Here is a 17,353-nt window from a genome sequence, read left to right on the forward strand (position 1 = left end):
CATTATGTTAATAATAACACATGAAAATAACGATACTTTATATTTAAGTTAATTATAATTTTATTAAAATTAATTTTAATTTAAGTTTATATATTTGATATATCATAATATTATTATTAAACCACATTTTAAAAGCACTTTTCAAAACGAATGACAAATTAGCTCTAAGTTGGTTAAAGCGTTTTCTCTCTCTCTCTTATTCCTTTTCAAATATGAAAATAAAACACGAATAAATTAAGTGACCCAAAAAAGCTTACTAATAATTTGATTACCGTCAATGTAATTTACCTTTCATTAGATTATATATTATAAAAATTAAAAACAATGCATATTAAAAGTTGGTTAAATTGACCGATTCAATTATAAAATTTATAAATTAATAATCGACCATTTTGACTTATTTATAAGCTACATAGCCGATAACGCCATAAGGTATATAAATTTATTTGGCATAATGAAAATTTAGCTTCTAATATTGTTTACTTCCTTTGTCAAATTATTTCTTATCCCTTTTTTATTTAAATTTGGCACACAACATTTTGAAAAAGAAGTCAAATTGATTTCTTTAATGAAATTACTAACTAAAATGTTACGCTTTTTAAATGATTAAATGACAACTCACGAAACAATTCATGAGTACTTTATACCTTTTTCTTAATTTTATGATTTTTATAACTTTTGTTAATTTTAAAATTATTTATTGACATGATATATAAGGTATAAAATATCATATTAAGATGAATATATGAATTATACCATAAATTATTATGCCAATATCGTTAAAAATAACATTTTAATCCCATTTTATAGAGAGAAATATTCAATTTAACTAAAAATATACATCAAATTAAAAAATGTAAATCTATCTTTTCACTTTCACTTGTGAAGATTAAGAGTTTAAGGCTGAATTTAAATGAAAAGTACGTTTAACTGCGACTAATGTAAAAATAACAATAACAGTAAAATTAAATACTGTAACGTAAAATAAAAAATATACCTAATCGCCAATCCAAACTTAACTTAAATCATAATTTAGGTTTAAAAGAAAGCAGAAAAAGAAGAAGAAGTTCTTTGTAATGGTGTAGTTATGATGATGGGAAATGAATACTGACAATTTTTGATATGATCACCCTTATCTACTGGTCTGCCATAATCTATGCTCAAAGCCTTTTAGCCTTGCCACGTGTTAGACTAAAAACACATATTGCCATTTTTGGCAAGCTTTGAAGCAATGCATAATCCATTAAATTTCGTACAGTGGAATACCGACATCTACACTCTACCCTCTTTCTGCATAATCCAAATTTTACATAGGATTGAAATCTTTACAACCTAATGGAAAACAGTGGTAAAATCAGATGAAATTTGACATCATCTTCAAGGGTTCATCATGCATGCAACCAATGCCCATCCATTCATATAACATACATATACATACACACAAATATGTATATATTATTCAACAGCTCCACTGGCTCACTTGGAAACCCACCCTAGCTACATGGCTTCCAATTCACCAACTGCTCTAATTCAACATAAATCTTTGAATCATTCACATCTACCTCTTCATTTGTTGACATCTCTGGTACAACCCTATCATCCATGGAAACCAAAAACTCTTCATCTTGAATTGGGTCCATAGGTTCTTCTATAGGGTTCGTTGTGGCTTGGGTCTCAAGCAATCTCCTCCTTTTGTTAAACTTCTTTTCATGATCAAGCTCTTTCCGTTTGTGAAGCAACTGTTGAATGAAGTTGGGGTATTTGATCATTTTAGCTAAGAAGCCGCACATCCGTCGTTGCTTACACTCGGCGAAATGAATCCGCTCCTCAACGATGCTTAGCCGATGATTCGAGTCGTCTTGTTGTTGTCTAAGTTTCGATACTTCCATTTGTAATGAAGTGTGATCTTGCTTTAGAACCTCAACATCAGCTTCTAATCCAACTCTACTATTAGTTGAATTATCAATGCAAATAACTCCTCCTCCTCCTTGTTGCTGCTTATTATATCTACTTCTTCTCTTAATATTTTTTAATAAATGCTTCCTTCCTCCTTGAAACCCTTCATTTGCAAACTCCCATCTGTCTGAATCAATCTTCCTAAAACCCTAAAAACACAAAAAAAAATTATGTTAAATTTAAAAATTTCTAATTTCGCTTTTAGTCCTCTGAAATTTAAATTTAATTCCTATACCTTTTTAATACACATACGATAAAGATATACTCATACCATACACGCACACTCGCACATCCAATAAACAACTCCACTATCTATCTAGGGCTTTGAGAAGCAAAAGTAAATATTTAATTTTTAAAAATTTCAAGAGACTCCTAGAGATTCGAACCCGAGTGGGTTTTATGGTAAATCTCTCTTGACCATAAGGTTAATCACAAAAGTTCTTCTAAGATAATTTGAGCATTCCAAATTGATAAACAATATTTTTAAAGGCTCCGGCTAAGACCGAAACAGTGCCACTGTTAAACAGTGACAACCCTGTTATCAGTTTAAACTTACTATTAACATTATTAAAATCAAAACCAAATATACGCTAAATTAAAGTAAAAAAAAGCAAAAAGAACTAAGTCTAAATTTCAGCATATTATAAGGACTAAACCCGTAATTATACCAACTAGAAATATAGAAACTATGGAAGTACAGTGCAAATTTTAACGGGGGCAAGTGGCAAATAAAAATACTTACGTAAGTGTTGAGTTGACGAACAAAACTGGAGAAATTCTTGTGCTTGAAATATTTAGGCAGTAGATTTTCAGAGAACCGGTGACAATCCCAAACGACGAAGCTATTACGACCGGAGCTCCATGAAACAATCGGGTCGGTTTTCGGATCCTCCACCATTTCAAACGTTTTCCTCAAAAACGGCGGCGGACCCAAATCGTTTAACCCTTCCATTGGCTTCGGCAAAACATCCGGCAAACTCGCTGACGGCCACGAATTGTTCCAATCTCCGACGCCGTTAATCATATCATCGAAGAGCCTCATTTCTTCATCCGGCTCTTCCTTGACGACACTTGACTCGGTTTGATCCCCATTTCCGGTCGGTTCATTCAAAAACCCAGTCGTGTAGCTCAATTCACCACCGCCATTATCATGCTCCCAAGCTACCATTTCTTTTTTCTTTTTTAAAAAGAGGCACTCAAAGCGGTAACGCCAGAACAATGAAGAAATTAAATAGGAAGGAAAATTTGGAATTGAAGTTGACAGTGTTCAAAGCCCATCGCCATATTTTATTGCCACTTGTAGCTACCTTTTTTTATTGTCTCCACCTAATCTAAAACCTTCTAGTTTTCTTTATTTACATATCAGGCCCCCTTTATTTTTTTTAATTCAATCCAATAAAATTTTGCCACGTTGATGAATGGGAAAGCAACGGGAGAACTTTGGTTGTTTTTAGTGAGGATAAATGGCACTTTTATCTAAAAAAAACTAGATATTTGATAATATTTTAACAAAAACATTAAATATGATTTTTTTTAAACTACCACTTTTACTAAAAATTTGTTTTAAGGGCTAGAAACGAATAAAAAAAATTTGGATTAGCTAAAGTTATAAAAAAAAATTTTGAGAATTGGTTAAGATATCGATTTAAAAAGAGCGTCAAATTGGTTAATTTAATAATTAGTATGAATCAATTGAATTAAATTAAGTTTTTTTTAAATTATTTGATCGGATTATAATTAGTGACCTAATTAATTCAACTATTTTAAGAACAGTAGCCATAATGCGAATTATCATTATACTAAATTATGATTTCATAAAAACTAAAGGGACTAATAAATAATTTTTCTTTTTCAGGGCGAAGACCACTATCCACCCTTATCTTCGCCCCTGGGTTTGAGTTTTACATTTGACATACAAAACCAGATCCACCATTATATTATATTATATAATTTATACCGCATAAAATATTAAAAATATCTAACAGTCTTATAATACTACAATTTAAATATTAAAATATATATTAAGTTAAAATTTGAATTTAGATTAATTATTTATAAATCTACACGAAATAAAAATAAAAATGATTAGATTACAAATTATATATAATTAAAAATTTTATTTATTTAACATTGATGAATTTACTAAAAATGTGTTGAAGTGTTATTGTTGTTGTTGGTATGTAAATTAATTATTTGTAAAAAGGGAAGAAAATCAGACAATTATCCAAATACTTGTCGTTTTGCCTTCATTTTCAACTTTGGATTACCTCTCAAGTATATTAGTGCTTAGACAAACGTGTTTACTTTATTTGTGGGCATCATCATCATAAAGAAGTCCCCAAATTTTTCATGAAGCTCCTACAAGTTTTGCTTTCTAATTCTGGTGTTATAATCTTCAAAATCTTTACCGTGCAATTGCGTCTCGTAGCCGTTAGATATCATCACAGGGAAAACATGATGGAGACGATCGTGCGGTGATTACAAGACAAGCGTGTTGGTTCCCCAACTGCCCCGCTGCATGGTGTCCACGTTTCGAGCTTATTGTCCACAAAAGTGTCCATTTCTGAGGTTGGAGTTCCGCCACAAAAAAAGGAAACAATATTCCACCAATAAGATCGTGCCACGTTACCGGTATTGCTTTCAAAAATGGTTCGAGGTTTTATTATATTATTATTTTGGGGGAAATAAAAAGCTGCTTTGAAGAAGATTAGATTCAGCTTTATAAACCCATTTCTTGGATATGACCAAAAAAAGAAAGGGTAGCCGTACAAGTGTCACAAAATGGAAAAAAGTAAAAATGAGCAAAATGTAGTATTCAAGTTAATTTTATATGTTAAGTTAATGATAAAATTGATTATTTTTATTAAAATTATTAACTTAACAGTTATACATGTTAAAATTAATAATGGTAAAATTGCACTTTAGTCTCTTCAAAATGATAAATATATATATGTTATTAAAATGATAAATTATATTTTTACTATCGCAGAAATATACATTTAATTCCACCTCTCAAAAAAAAAATTTGGCTTCACCCCGAATAAAAATTGATATATTTTTAATAGAACGACATCTTTACTCTTTAATCAAATATATAGGAATTAATTTACTCATTTTAATAAAAACATGATATAATTTAACTATTAGTACAAATGCCCCATAATACTTTTACCTATGAGGATTGGTCAAATGTTATGTACTTTATTTTTATTCATTTTCTTAAACTATCGAGCCAATAACAATTAAATGATTAACAATTAAATGATTATTAATAAAATAAAAGTGTAATTAATTGACCATTACTTTGATTTTGATTTTTTATAAGTTTTTATCCATTTACAATAGTTTAGTTTATTTTCAATTATATATTATTATTTGAATCGATAAAATTATCAATTTTAATTTATTAATCGACAAGATTCGATTCTAACAACACTATATATATATATATATATGAGAGAGGAATAGTTGGATATTTGTAATTTTATAAAATTTAGCTGTTAACAAATAATTTTATTTATTATTTACATTAGATTTGAGTATTATTAATTGAGTTAGATTTACATATTTAGATTTATAAATATATAGATAATTGTAATAGATGTCTTCAATTTATGGCATTTCATTTTAAATTAGTTTCAAAGCTATCAATGTTATATCAATTAAATTCTATTATTTAATTCGTTAACTAACACATAAAATTTTATATAGCATAGTTTAAAATAAAAGTTCTAAAAAAAAAGAACGTTGGCACATAAACTTTTAAATGCTAGAACTAAAATGAAGTAAAATCTAAAAAATAATGGGTGAATGATAAAACTTTTCTAAAAGCATTCAAAATCTCAAAATCGAGATCTTTACAACATTCATTTTTTTTAATTTTCATTTTAAACTATATCACATAAAACTTGACATCTTATTTAATAGTTATATTAACAGTTTGGGTAATGGAATGACCTTATTGATATAACCGAGTAAATTTATCTGTTATTGTTTGGGTCAAGATTAAAATTTCAAAATTCGAAAAGTACAAAACTCAAATTAATTAAATTAAAGTACAAGAACTAAATCTATAATTTTCATAAAGTACAGGGACTACTAGCAAAATTTAACCATTTATTTTATTACATTACATCTAGAGGTGCTCATGGGCTAGGCGGCCCGGCCCGGCCCGACGGCCCGCCCGAAATATGGAAGGGTTTGGGTAAAAATATAGGCCCGAAATATGGGCTTGGGCAAAAAAACGAGGCCCGTTTAGAAAACGGGCCGGGCCTCAGGGCACAATTTTTTTGGCCCGGCCCGATATAATAAATATATTTATTTTTTAATTTTTTAATTTTAAAATACTTTTTTAAATTTTTTAAATTTTTAAAATACTTTTTTTTAATTTTTAAAATAAATTTTTGGTATTTTATTAAAAAATGGGCCGGGCCCGGGCTTATGGTTTTTTCCCAGGCCGGGCCTGGACAAAATTTCAGGCCCATATTTCGGGCCCGAGACCCGGGCCAAACTTTTTTATGAGCCCGGCCCAAACCCGGTCCATGAGCACCTCTAATTACATCTTGGATTCAAAATTTAATTTGCACAACTGAGATTGGATTTAAATTGTTTTATATGGGATTTGGGTTTTGGATAATTTATTTGGGTGTGTTCATTTATTTTGATTTTGGGCCTAGATTTAAATAATTTAAAAATATTTAAATATCCAACTAATTTAATCTTTTAATTGGCTATTTCAATTAATAAAAATTAAAATTTATTTATTTAAATTGATTCATTCAATCAAATAAATTTTCTTAGAAAATTTATTCACCAAATTAGTACACACTTATCTAATCTAATCTAATCTCTAAGCTCATTCCTATAATTCACTTAAATTATTAAATACTAAAATTTTATAATGTATACGTGTGAAAATCACATATTTAAAATATAAATGTTTTGCATTTAAAATAACATATAATAAATTATGAAACATAAGGTTTGAAAACACATACGTAATATGTACGGAATTAAAACAAAAATTAGTTTAAATTGTGAGTAAAAGGAAAATTAAATATATATATATATACCTGCCATATTAATAATATTATTTAAATACACTCCAATTATTTATCATAGTATTGTCATTTTTCTTGAATCGATATTGAGTTAATTTATGACACCAATTCAATCAACAAAATTATTAATAATATGTATATATATAAACAATGTGGGTGAAACAATTTGTGCAATAAAATTAAAATGTATGAAAAATTTAAATAAAATTTTGTTGAACTGATAAATAAAATACAAATATTAGTGGCATGGTTCAAATATAAATATTTACAATTTTATTGGTTTTTAAAATGATAAAAGGCAAAAGTATCCCTTTAACAATATAATATGTAAAATTATTATAGTAATTTTTGATCGAGTTGGTGTTGAAGTGACTTGTGGTACTAAATCACACCTCAAATAATAATATAGATATAGATATTAACTAGAAAATTTGTTTAAGAAACAAAGTGTAGTGGATTAAAGGTTTTTTTTAATGGGTGACGTATTTATTTATAATTAGTGTAAAAATAATGATAATAATAAATTTAGATAATATAATAATATTATAACGTGAGATAAAAAAATTAATATAAACATTTAGGTACCTTATAACAGCCACATAGCTCCTGTTATGGGGACCCACCGGGTTTTGATTTTGAAGTAGATAAAAGTCACACGATAGCTCAAGCTTTGGCTTTGGTTGCAATGGCTACTGCTTCACTCATTTCCTCCCCATCACTTCTTCCAACTAAGCCCTTAACAATTCATCGCCAAAATCAGAATCATTACACGACAGCCTTCAGAAATCGTGCATCCTTCAAGCTTCTAGCTGCCAAGCTTCCTGCTGGTGTACGTTCTTTTCTCCTGCCTTCTCATTGTTTTTATCTTTCTATCTATACTGGGTTTTTGTTTATAAGAAAAAACAAATTCAGGTTGAAGTGCCAAAAGTAGAGCCAAAATTCAAAGCACCTTTTCTTGGATTTACGAGGACAGCTGAGATATGGAATTCTAGGGCCTGTATGATTGGCATAATTGGTGTTTTCATTGTAGAACTGGTAAGGTGTGTCTCCACCTTTTCTGCATCGTCCGTTGGCAATAGATTTTCGAATTTACGGTGTTGCGTTTTGCAGATTATAAACAAAGGAATACTTCAGACGATCGGGGTAGATGTTGGCAAAGGTCTTGATATTCCTCTCTAAAGATTCAACCCAGGAGACAAGCACCATAGCTCTATCTATATGCCGCTTTATTGGGAACAAGTAAACATATTTTGTTGTATTAAAAATCACAACTCATTATGTATTTCATTTCTCAACTCTGTAACACTTTTGACTATCGTATTTGTTATACAAATAATATAAAACGTGCCACGTAAAATCTGCTCACCCGTGCGCTTGAGTCCTTTGTTAGGACACATGCAAGTTTTAGGAGATAACGTGTCTCGTATATAACCTAGTTACTTTAAGTACGTCATATTAGTGAATCGTACCTTATATATATATATATATATGACAATAAATCACGTTGAAAAGGACAAAGAAAAACAATTGTATGAATAAATATTTTTATACAAATGCAAAACTTTTACAAAACAAGATCATATCAATAGAAAAATATATTTTAAATCCAAAATATTTATCGAAAATTATGCTAAAAGACACAATGGAAGAAAAACGGCAAAGTGTATGCACAACTATGATTAGCAGAATATAAGAGAAATCATACCTCGAACATAAAATATATTGCTCCATAAGAAAAGGTTAAATTATGCTATTAGACCTTGTACTTTGAGTAAGTTGTAGATTTAGTACCTTTAATTTAATCATTTTAGTCCTCGTACATTTAGAGTTTTAAAATTTTAATCCTAACGAGAACTATTAAATTTATCAAGTTCTATTTTTTTCAAAATTGAGATGTCATACGTATTATCAGATGTGTAATATCAACTTATCATCTTTACATATTATTCCCAAAAATTTGATTCACATGTTAATCAATTTATTAACTTTCTCTGAACTAATATCTCAACTGATTCTCAATTTAACCGATCTGATTAGTTGATACAATCCGATTTAACTCAAACAACACTCTCCATTAATGGAGTTAGGTTTTTTTACAGCTAAAGGATTTTGTATTTTTGTTTGAAAAGAGGGCAATATTTTTAAATTTTAAATTTAACCTATAAACGCTGCTCACTTAAAATCTTAGAAACTCCCATATCCCCTTTTCGCTCCAATTTCTCTCATCTAGGGTTTTAGTGCCCGCCCTCATTTCTCCGGATTAAATTTTTAAAAAGAAATCCCCAAATGAGCAAAGAAGCAATTAATTTCAACATGTCCGATCTCGGCGACGGTAACTCAATTTTCTCCTCTAAAATCCTACCCTTAGTTGTTTTTTTTTTCGCTTCTCATAAATATATATTTTTTGAGTTTCAGCTCTTAACGAGGAAGCTCGAGCTGGTCTCGTTAACGCTCTAAAGGTCGGTGACTACTCGAATTATTTCGTTTTTGGTTTATTTGATTTTTCAATATTTTAGTTTTTTTAAATTTTTTTTAAATTTTTTTTGGCAGAATAAACTTCAGAATCTTGCTAGGGAGCACACTGATATGTTGGAGAGCCTTTCACCAAATGTTAGAAAGCGTGTTGAGGTTCTCAGAGAGATCCAGGCATGTTCTTTCTTTTTATGCTTCTTGTTGTTGCTTTTGCTGTGTGATGTTCATTACTATATTTGCTTGTTGTTTGTTTTGTTTTTTGTCATATTTATTTAATTTAGGGTCGGATTTACTTTCATAGTTGAGAAAGTCGAACTTAATTTGTTGAATTTATGTTAATATCTGTACTGATTTTGATTCAAGTTACTTTGATAGAGTACAAAGTTCTATGTTCTTTCTGTACATTGACTCTCTTGTTCTTATCTAGCCAGTTAAGATTGTTGTATTTTAAAATTTTAGTTTTTTTTGTGCTTACAATGTGGTTGAAAAAGAGAGCCTTTATTGATTGGGGTTCTTTTTTATTTCTTCAACAGGGTCAACATGAAGAGTTAGAGGCTAAATTTTTTGAGGAGAGGGCAGCACTCGAAGCTAAATATCAGAAATTATATCAACCTTTGTATGCCAAGGTTTGTGATTTTAATTCTGTTTATGGTTTTCTTTAATTGGTCACTGTGGTATTTATCTGATTAATTATCATATCTGTAGCGATACGATATTGTGAATGGTGTTGCTGAAGCTGAAGGAACTACAAATGATGCAGCCATGGACCAGAAAGAGGATAACGCTGCTGAAGGTATGATCTTAGTAGTTTGGTTCCCTCACCCTCCTCCCTCTTCTATATAGAAATGGACCGGTATTCATGCAATTATACTTTATATGCAGAGAAAGGAGTACCCGATTTTTGGCTTACTGCCATGAAAAACAATGATGTGCTTTCTGATGAGGTTGGTTATCTGGTTATAATTGTCCTTTGGCTACTTTCTTTTTTTTTTTCTCCTTTTTGGAAATAGTGATGCTCAGTTGTACTTATGATTTTGGAAGCAGATCACTGAGCGTGATGAAGGAGCTCTCAAATATCTCAAGGATATCAAGTGGCATAGGATCGAGGAACCCAAAGGATTCAAGCTTGAGTTTTACTTTGACCCCAATCCTTATTTCAAGAATACTTTGTTGACAAAGACATATCACATGATTGATGAAGATGAACCTATTCTTGAGAAAGCTATTGGGTAATTACGGTTACCTTTTCCTTTTTCAAATGTCCCATTGGATTATTAGATTACAAGACATCTTACATTTTAACTGAAATTGTTTTCCTCATGTTTTATAGAACGGAGATTGAATGGTATCCAGGAAAGTGTTTGACGCAGAAGATCCTTAAAAAGAAGCCTAAGAAGGGATCGAAGAATGCCAAGCCAATCACTAAAACAGAAGACTGTGAAAGTTTCTTCAACTTCTTCAATCCTCCTGAAGTTCCCGATGATGATGAAGACATTGATGAAGATACTGTATGGAAAACATTAAAATAGCCATGTAAATTTTGATGATTGATTAATTACTTCTACTTTTCTAATCGTTCTTTCTTCACAGGCTGAAGAGCTACAAAATCAAATGGAACAGGATTATGACATAGGGTGCATTCTCTTTTCAGCTTTTCTCAGTTTGAAGTCCTCCTCAAGCTTCATATAAACTATATATTTGTTGGCTCTTTTTTCTCATCTTCTACCTGTTTATTTGTGCAGTTCAACAATTCGAGACAAGATTATTCCACATGCAGTGTCATGGTTTACAGGAGAAGCTATTCAAGGAGATGAGTTAGAGATAGTAGATGAAGATGAAGATGATGATGTGGACGAGGACGAGGATGAAGATGAAGATGACGATGACGATGATGAGGATGATGAAGAAAGTAAGACCAAGAAGGTACATTATCCTTGATTTGTCTCATCTTATATGAATACGCCTTATTTTCCTTTTGGAATTTCAAGTGATGCTAATTTTTCATTCGATCCGTGTTACAATGCATGAAAATGTTGCTGCAGTCCTCATTTGCACAAAAGGTACATAAATTTCATGTAATTTATTTATTTTACCCTTGCCCCCTCATGACGAAATTGATGCCTGATTATTTTTATTATGTATCGTAGAAGAGTGGAAGAGCACAAGGGGATGGGCAGCAAGGTGAGAGGCCGCCAGACTGCAAGCAGCAATAGGGCTCTAATTGCTGCTTTGGAAGATGCATGGCAATGTTAAAGCTTGCATGGTCTATATATGATATGTTTCATGGAAGAGAAGGGGCAAGGTTGTTTGCAGGTTTGGTGGTTATTTATACATGTTAAAACCATGAAATATGATTGGTTTGGAGAACCCTTCTTTTCCCTTGTTTGGGGGCGGGTTGATTTACTAGGATGTGACTGTTAGTATGAGATTTTCTCTATGTGCATGTTCCCAGGAACTCAAGAGTATATGTCTGCCATAGTGTTCTTATTATATATATATTGCTTGTCATCAATTATTTTATGGCTTGTGTGATTGTAGTTATTTTATAATTACTTGCCAATTCTTACAGTTGATTCTTTTTTTACTTGGATTTGCTCCATGGTTCAAAAGGAAGCACCATGAGTATTTTGCCTTCTAAAAGCCTACATGGATTGTTGAACTTTCACATATTTTTATAATTAATTTAAATATAAAGTAGAGTTGGGCTAGGTTGATTGCAGAAAAAGTAGTAAAATTCTGTTCTGGTACTGCCTGGAATGCTCCATTTCAGTAACAAACATTCAGTTTCGTTTTGGAGACGGTACCATTGTGTTCCGGTACATGCCGGCCGGAAAAAAATTTTAAATTTTTTGTTATTGAATGATGGATTATGCATTTTATTGTTTATGGAATAATTTGTGGATTGTATTTGAAAAGTTTATTGATGTGTATTTTATACTTGAGATTTATTTAATTTTATTATTCCATATTTGTAAATATGTATATATATTTTTTAAAAATAATTATAAATCCAAAATGCACTCTTCTTTAAAAGAGGGTTTCAAGTGGAATTTATTACTTTAGATAGTGGGAAATTTATATTAACTTGTTTAACTCGTGAAATGCTTTTTTGGGAATGTGAATGTGATAGAAAATTATAGGCTGTTTTACCCAAATAACCCCAAAAAATATTATATTTACAAAAATAATCCAAGTTTAAAAATAATCACCAAAATAACTTAAAATGAACAGTATTCACTCTTTTTTGCACCAATGATTGGCTAATCATTGTGTCAGACTTAAAAAAATTATTTTTTTGGGTTCTGGCCTGTCAATGGCCGGAACTCATGTATTTTTTTTAAAATTGTGTAATACTGAAATACGGATATACGAAAAAAAAAAAAAAAAAAATTTTGGGTGCTGGCCTGTCAATGGCCGGCACCCAGTACACAGTACAAAATTTTTTTTTTTTTCGTGTCAGAATCAGATAAAAAAATACGAAAAAAATTTTAAAAATTTTTTTGGGTGCTGGCCTGTCAATGGCCGGCACCCAGTACACAGTACAAAAAAATTTTTATTTTTTTCGTGTCAGAATCAGATAAAAAAATGCGAAAAAAAAATTAAAAATTTTTTTTGGGTGCTGGCCTGTTAATGGCCGGCACCCAGTACACAGAAAAAATTTTTTATTTTTTTTTCGTGTCAGAATCAGATAAAAAAATACGAAAAAATTAAAAAAATTTTGGGGTCTTTGGCCTGTCAATGGTCGCACCAAAGACGCAGACAAAGAATTTTTTTATTTTTCGTATTTTTATCTCGATTCGACACTAAAAAATAATTTTTCTTTGTATCACAGACTGGTGCCACCATTGATGTGCCAAAGACCCAAATTTTTTTTATTTTTTCAGATTTTTTATCTCGATTCGATACTAAAAAAATAAAATTTTTTTCTGTGTATCTTGATCTGGTGCCGCCATTGACAAGCCAAGACCCAAAATTTTTTAAATTTTTTCGTATTTTTTATCCGATTCGACACGAAAAAAATAAATTTTTTGTATTGTGTACTAGGTGCCGACCATTGACAGCCAAAGACCCAAAAATTTTTTAATTTTTTCGTATTTTTTATCTCGATTCGACACGAAAAAAATAAAAATTTTTTTTATCAGATCTTGGTGCCGCCATTGATGTGCCAAGACCCAAATTTTTTTTGTTTTTTCTTTTCTTATATCCGTATTTCAAGATTACATAATTTTAAAATACATGGGTTCGCCATTGATGCGGAACCCAAAAAATAATTTTTTTAAGTCTGACACAATGATTAGCCAATCATTGGTGCAAAAAAAGAGTGGGTACTGTTCATTTTAGGTTATTTTGGTGATTGTTTTTAAACTTGGGTTATTTTTATAAATATAATATTTTTTTGGGTTATTTGGGTAAAACAGCCAATTATACTAACTATTGCGTTTAAAAAAAAAAACTAGTAAGTTGTCCAACACTTTTTCAACTTTTTATTTACGTGAAAAAAGATATTTTTTGACCGTTGATCATAAGTTTGTAGGAAAGTAACTATATTTTGGTAAAGATTATTAAATTTTTAAAAAATTATAAAATAATTATTGAATTATTTGAAAGTTGTTTATATAAATTAAAAGTCTGGCTAGCAGATTGACTATTTGATGATCGGTATGAGGGTCAATATTTATTTACGAGTTGAAGTACATACTTGAGATTTAAGTTGATTTGACGGCTATTTAGATTTTCATTTGTAGATTCGTAACAGTCAACTTGTAGACAAGCCGCGCTAGTAAATAAGGTTATGCCACATCGATTTTAATAGGTTAATGACATAAATGACAACTTTCAAATAGTTTAATTATCACTTTATAATTTTTAAAGTTAACAACTAAAATATAAACTTACTAATTTAGTGACATTAGGTGTAGCTTACTCTTATATTTTGATGTAACAAAATTATAAAGAATTAAAAAATCCATGAAAAGTAAACATTTGACATCCTACCAAACATGACTTACAAAAAGTTCAAAAGCAAGCAAGAAATACTTATTTTAGTTTCTTTCTTATATGAATTTGAGTAAATAAATTAATTTAAATTATATTTAAATAATTTAATATAAATTATTTATAAATTTAATGATACATAAAATATTTTAATATTTTAAATATAATGATAAATGATATTTAAATAATTTTTATAAAAATAATTTAATATAAATTTTAAATATTTTTAAATAGATAATGTAAATGAGGATATTTTTATAATTTCCAAAACTTATAAGCCAAAAAATGCCTCAACCTGAGTTTTTTTTCCTTTTGAGTACTTTTGATTTTAAAAGCTAACTATTGTACAATGTTTTTGTTGCTAATAAATATTTTTAACACAATTAAATCAAATTTAATTTTAATATAAACAAAATTAAATTTGTCTATAATCATTTTTTAATATTCTCATTATAGGTTTTGATCATATTTATTCTTTTTGACACAATGCCTAAAACTACTATTCATAGCCTCCCAGCCCATAAATATCAGGATAATATGCTTCAGCACATTCAAACCCACATCATCTTGTATTGACATCAATAACCATACCGATCAAGCTAAGACTCAATTGGCATAATAACCACTTCTTTTTGTAAACGTAATTGATGATGATGATCACCATAAAATTCATTATCATTAACAAATATCATGATATAATAATTATAAAAGTAGAAATAATTTTAGTTTCTAGAAGTAGGTTCCATTGCCTTTTGAGATGAGTGATTGGTTTATAGGTTTAAATGCAAGGTTGAGTTAAAATAGGGAAAAAGGCAACTACTAGGAACTTACAAGCCTTGAAAAATGGCTTCATGCAATGTTTTGAGACGTTTAAAAAAAGAGCAAAGTAATTTTGATTTTTTATTTATAATTTACGAAGATTAATTATTTCAAAGTGTTCATTTGTTTTTTTATAATATCAATTTTTAGGGTTTATAGTTATTTTTCTCTTAAATGCCGTTTTTAGAATTTAAACCTGAATACATTTATTGAAAATATAATGTATTTTATCATTACACTTGCGGTTTATCGATCCAATAAAATCTCTTGGTAATTATATATGGACATGGGAAGTCAATTTGGCCTTTAAAAAAAGGGGACTTTTGTTGCTTTAAACACAAAGCCATTCATCAAATTTTTATTTCTCAACATTGAAATTGAATATTGAGGTATATTTGGCCAACTCCTTTGACTCACTTTGATAACATTAGTGATAATGACTTAATTGAATTTTAAATTCAATTTTATGTAATTTTGGGATATATTTTTTTTTTTAACTTTACAAATAATGAATTGAAGTTATATCATTTTCAATTATTGTTTTTATATCGAAATGTAAATAAAGTTTTATCCGTTCGAATGTAACATGTAATTTTATACATGAAATTTTAATTTAATTTAATTCTCGTGAATTATTAACACAATTATCTGTTTATATATTGCATACATAAATAATTATATTTATCCAATATAAAAATAAATTGATATATTTATTTTTTAAATGTGTATGATTGAATCGAATATTTAATTTTATTTTATGAAATCTGCTTTGGATTCTATAGGGTAAAAAGTTTTGGGGTAGCCATCTAATCTTGACCTCTCCGGTCCATAAATTATTATTTCAGAATATTTTAATTTTATAAGAGTTAAACATGATTATTATTTGATTTATTGATAGCAATTTTTTTAATTTCATATAAGTAGATTAAAATTTTATCATTGTCTTATTTATTCATTTAAAATTAATTAATGATGCTGGTTAATTTTTAAGGTGGTTTGTAAAATTTTTAAAAAAAACATGATCAATGTGTTAAATAATTGTTTTTGTAACTAAAATATTTAAATTTTTTACCAAGTTTAATTACAAAATTAGTCTCAAATTATATTACTTTTCTCAGTTAGGTACTTAAATTTTTTTTTGTCAAAATGATATCTTAACTATCAATTTGTTTCATTTTACCCCAAACATGTTGTAGTTGCCATTCTCGGTAATCTCATCTCCAAAGTTTAGACCTAAGTTTTACATATCCCTCTTTCAAACTTAGAAAATATGAAAATTCAAAACAATGTATTAAATCAAACCCAAGTATATATCATGCTTTTATAATAATATTATTATATTTTTAAAAAGTTAAAAAAAATTAATCCTCCTACTTTTACAATTTAAAAGTCTTAGTCCAATCATTATTGTTGTTGATAGTTTTTATCAAGATTTGTCAACTTATCATATTTATTTTTATTAATCATATATATTGTCATATGAGCACAACCTAATCAAAATTCCAAGTTGACAAATTTTGACGGAAAATAGTTACGATTTTAATGACGGGTTCAGATTTTTAAATAAAAAAAGTAGGAGGACTTGATTTTTAACTTTAAGTATGTTATGCTACCTCCACCAGCCTTACACATGTCCCTTCCAAGTGAACCTCACACCAAGCGGAACTCCATAGTAAACCCAAAGGACCTTCGTGTAAGGCTACCTTTATTAGGAGCATGTGGAACCTTGTGCTTGTTGGTTACTCGGCTGTCCCAAAGCATTACGTCATCAACCTAAAAGATCACATCGTTACCGTTGTGAGATCCTAACATGTGGCACCCTTTGTCTCATATATATATATGTTTACTTATTACAGTGAAGAAATCATTGAACACACAACAAAACCTTATAAACACTCTTTCCTCTCCGTTATCTCCACTTTTCTCTCCCCATCGAATATTGCAACTCTCCGGCCTATCAAGGTGAACTGCTATCAACATTACTCTCTACTCCTCACTAATTCTTCATGTCAACAAAATACAAAGGCTAAACTTCAAATTTTATGAAAATG

General features: G+C 29.4%; 3 protein-coding genes across 3 annotated transcripts; 2 read left to right on the forward strand and 1 right to left on the reverse strand.

Moving 5' to 3' along the window:
• Nucleotides 1-908: 908 nt before the first annotated feature.
• Nucleotides 909-3,219, reverse strand: LOC105792992 (heat stress transcription factor A-2). Its single transcript, XM_012621931.2, has 2 exons — nucleotides 2,699-3,219; nucleotides 909-2,105 (listed from the first exon to the last, which is right to left on the reverse strand). The coding sequence occupies exons 1-2, from the start codon at nucleotides 3,122-3,124 to the stop codon at nucleotides 1,494-1,496; spliced, it is 1,038 nt and encodes a 345-aa protein (XP_012477385.1). The 5' UTR covers nucleotides 3,125-3,219; the 3' UTR covers nucleotides 909-1,493.
• A 4,457-nt stretch (nucleotides 3,220-7,676) lies between these two features.
• On the forward strand, nucleotides 7,677-8,373 carry LOC105792921 (light-harvesting complex-like protein OHP1, chloroplastic). The gene is made up of 3 exons (XM_012621812.2): nucleotides 7,677-7,845; nucleotides 7,929-8,051; nucleotides 8,127-8,373. The coding sequence occupies exons 1-3, from the start codon at nucleotides 7,702-7,704 to the stop codon at nucleotides 8,193-8,195; spliced, it is 336 nt and encodes a 111-aa protein (XP_012477266.1). The 5' UTR covers nucleotides 7,677-7,701; the 3' UTR covers nucleotides 8,196-8,373.
• An 808-nt stretch (nucleotides 8,374-9,181) lies between these two features.
• On the forward strand, nucleotides 9,182-12,008 carry LOC105792789 (nucleosome assembly protein 1;3). Its single transcript, XM_012621697.2, has 12 exons — nucleotides 9,182-9,348; nucleotides 9,432-9,475; nucleotides 9,567-9,662; nucleotides 10,022-10,114; nucleotides 10,194-10,281; nucleotides 10,371-10,432; nucleotides 10,533-10,717; nucleotides 10,819-10,996; nucleotides 11,079-11,122; nucleotides 11,231-11,411; nucleotides 11,531-11,548; nucleotides 11,636-12,008. Exons 1-12 carry the CDS (start codon nucleotides 9,303-9,305, stop codon nucleotides 11,699-11,701), a joined length of 1,101 nt encoding a protein of 366 aa, XP_012477151.1. The 5' UTR covers nucleotides 9,182-9,302; the 3' UTR covers nucleotides 11,702-12,008.
• Nucleotides 12,009-17,353: the final 5,345 nt, after the last annotated feature.

Source organism: Gossypium raimondii, chromosome 7 (assembly GCF_025698545.1).
Source record: "Gossypium raimondii isolate GPD5lz chromosome 7, ASM2569854v1, whole genome shotgun sequence".
In the NCBI taxonomy this organism is placed as follows: Eukaryota; Viridiplantae; Streptophyta; class Magnoliopsida; order Malvales; family Malvaceae; genus Gossypium; species Gossypium raimondii.

Excerpts from the sequence above, each read along its gene's own strand:
- LOC105792789 (XM_012621697.2), top strand. The coding sequence starts at position 9,303 with ATGAGCAAAGAAGCAATTAATTTCAACATGTCCGATCTCGGCGACG. Across the intron at positions 10,282-10,370 it reads AGAGGATAACGCTGCTGAAG|AGAAAGGAGTACCCGATTTT; the intron begins GTATGATCTTAG and ends CTTTATATGCAG. Across the intron at positions 10,997-11,078 it reads AAGACATTGATGAAGATACT|GCTGAAGAGCTACAAAATCA; the intron begins GTATGGAAAACA and ends CTTTCTTCACAG.
- LOC105792992 (XM_012621931.2), bottom strand. The coding sequence starts at position 3,124 with ATGGTAGCTTGGGAGCATGATAATGGCGGTGGTGAATTGAGCTACACG. Across the intron at positions 2,106-2,698 it reads TTCGTCAACTCAACACTTAC|GGTTTTAGGAAGATTGATTC; the intron begins GTAAGTATTTTT and ends TTGTGTTTTTAG.
- LOC105792921 (XM_012621812.2), top strand. The coding sequence starts at position 7,702 with ATGGCTACTGCTTCACTCATTTCCTCCCCATCACTTCTTCCAACTAAG. Across the intron at positions 7,846-7,928 it reads CTGCCAAGCTTCCTGCTGGT|GTTGAAGTGCCAAAAGTAGA; the intron begins GTACGTTCTTTT and ends AAACAAATTCAG. Across the intron at positions 8,052-8,126 it reads GTGTTTTCATTGTAGAACTG|ATTATAAACAAAGGAATACT; the intron begins GTAAGGTGTGTC and ends TGCGTTTTGCAG.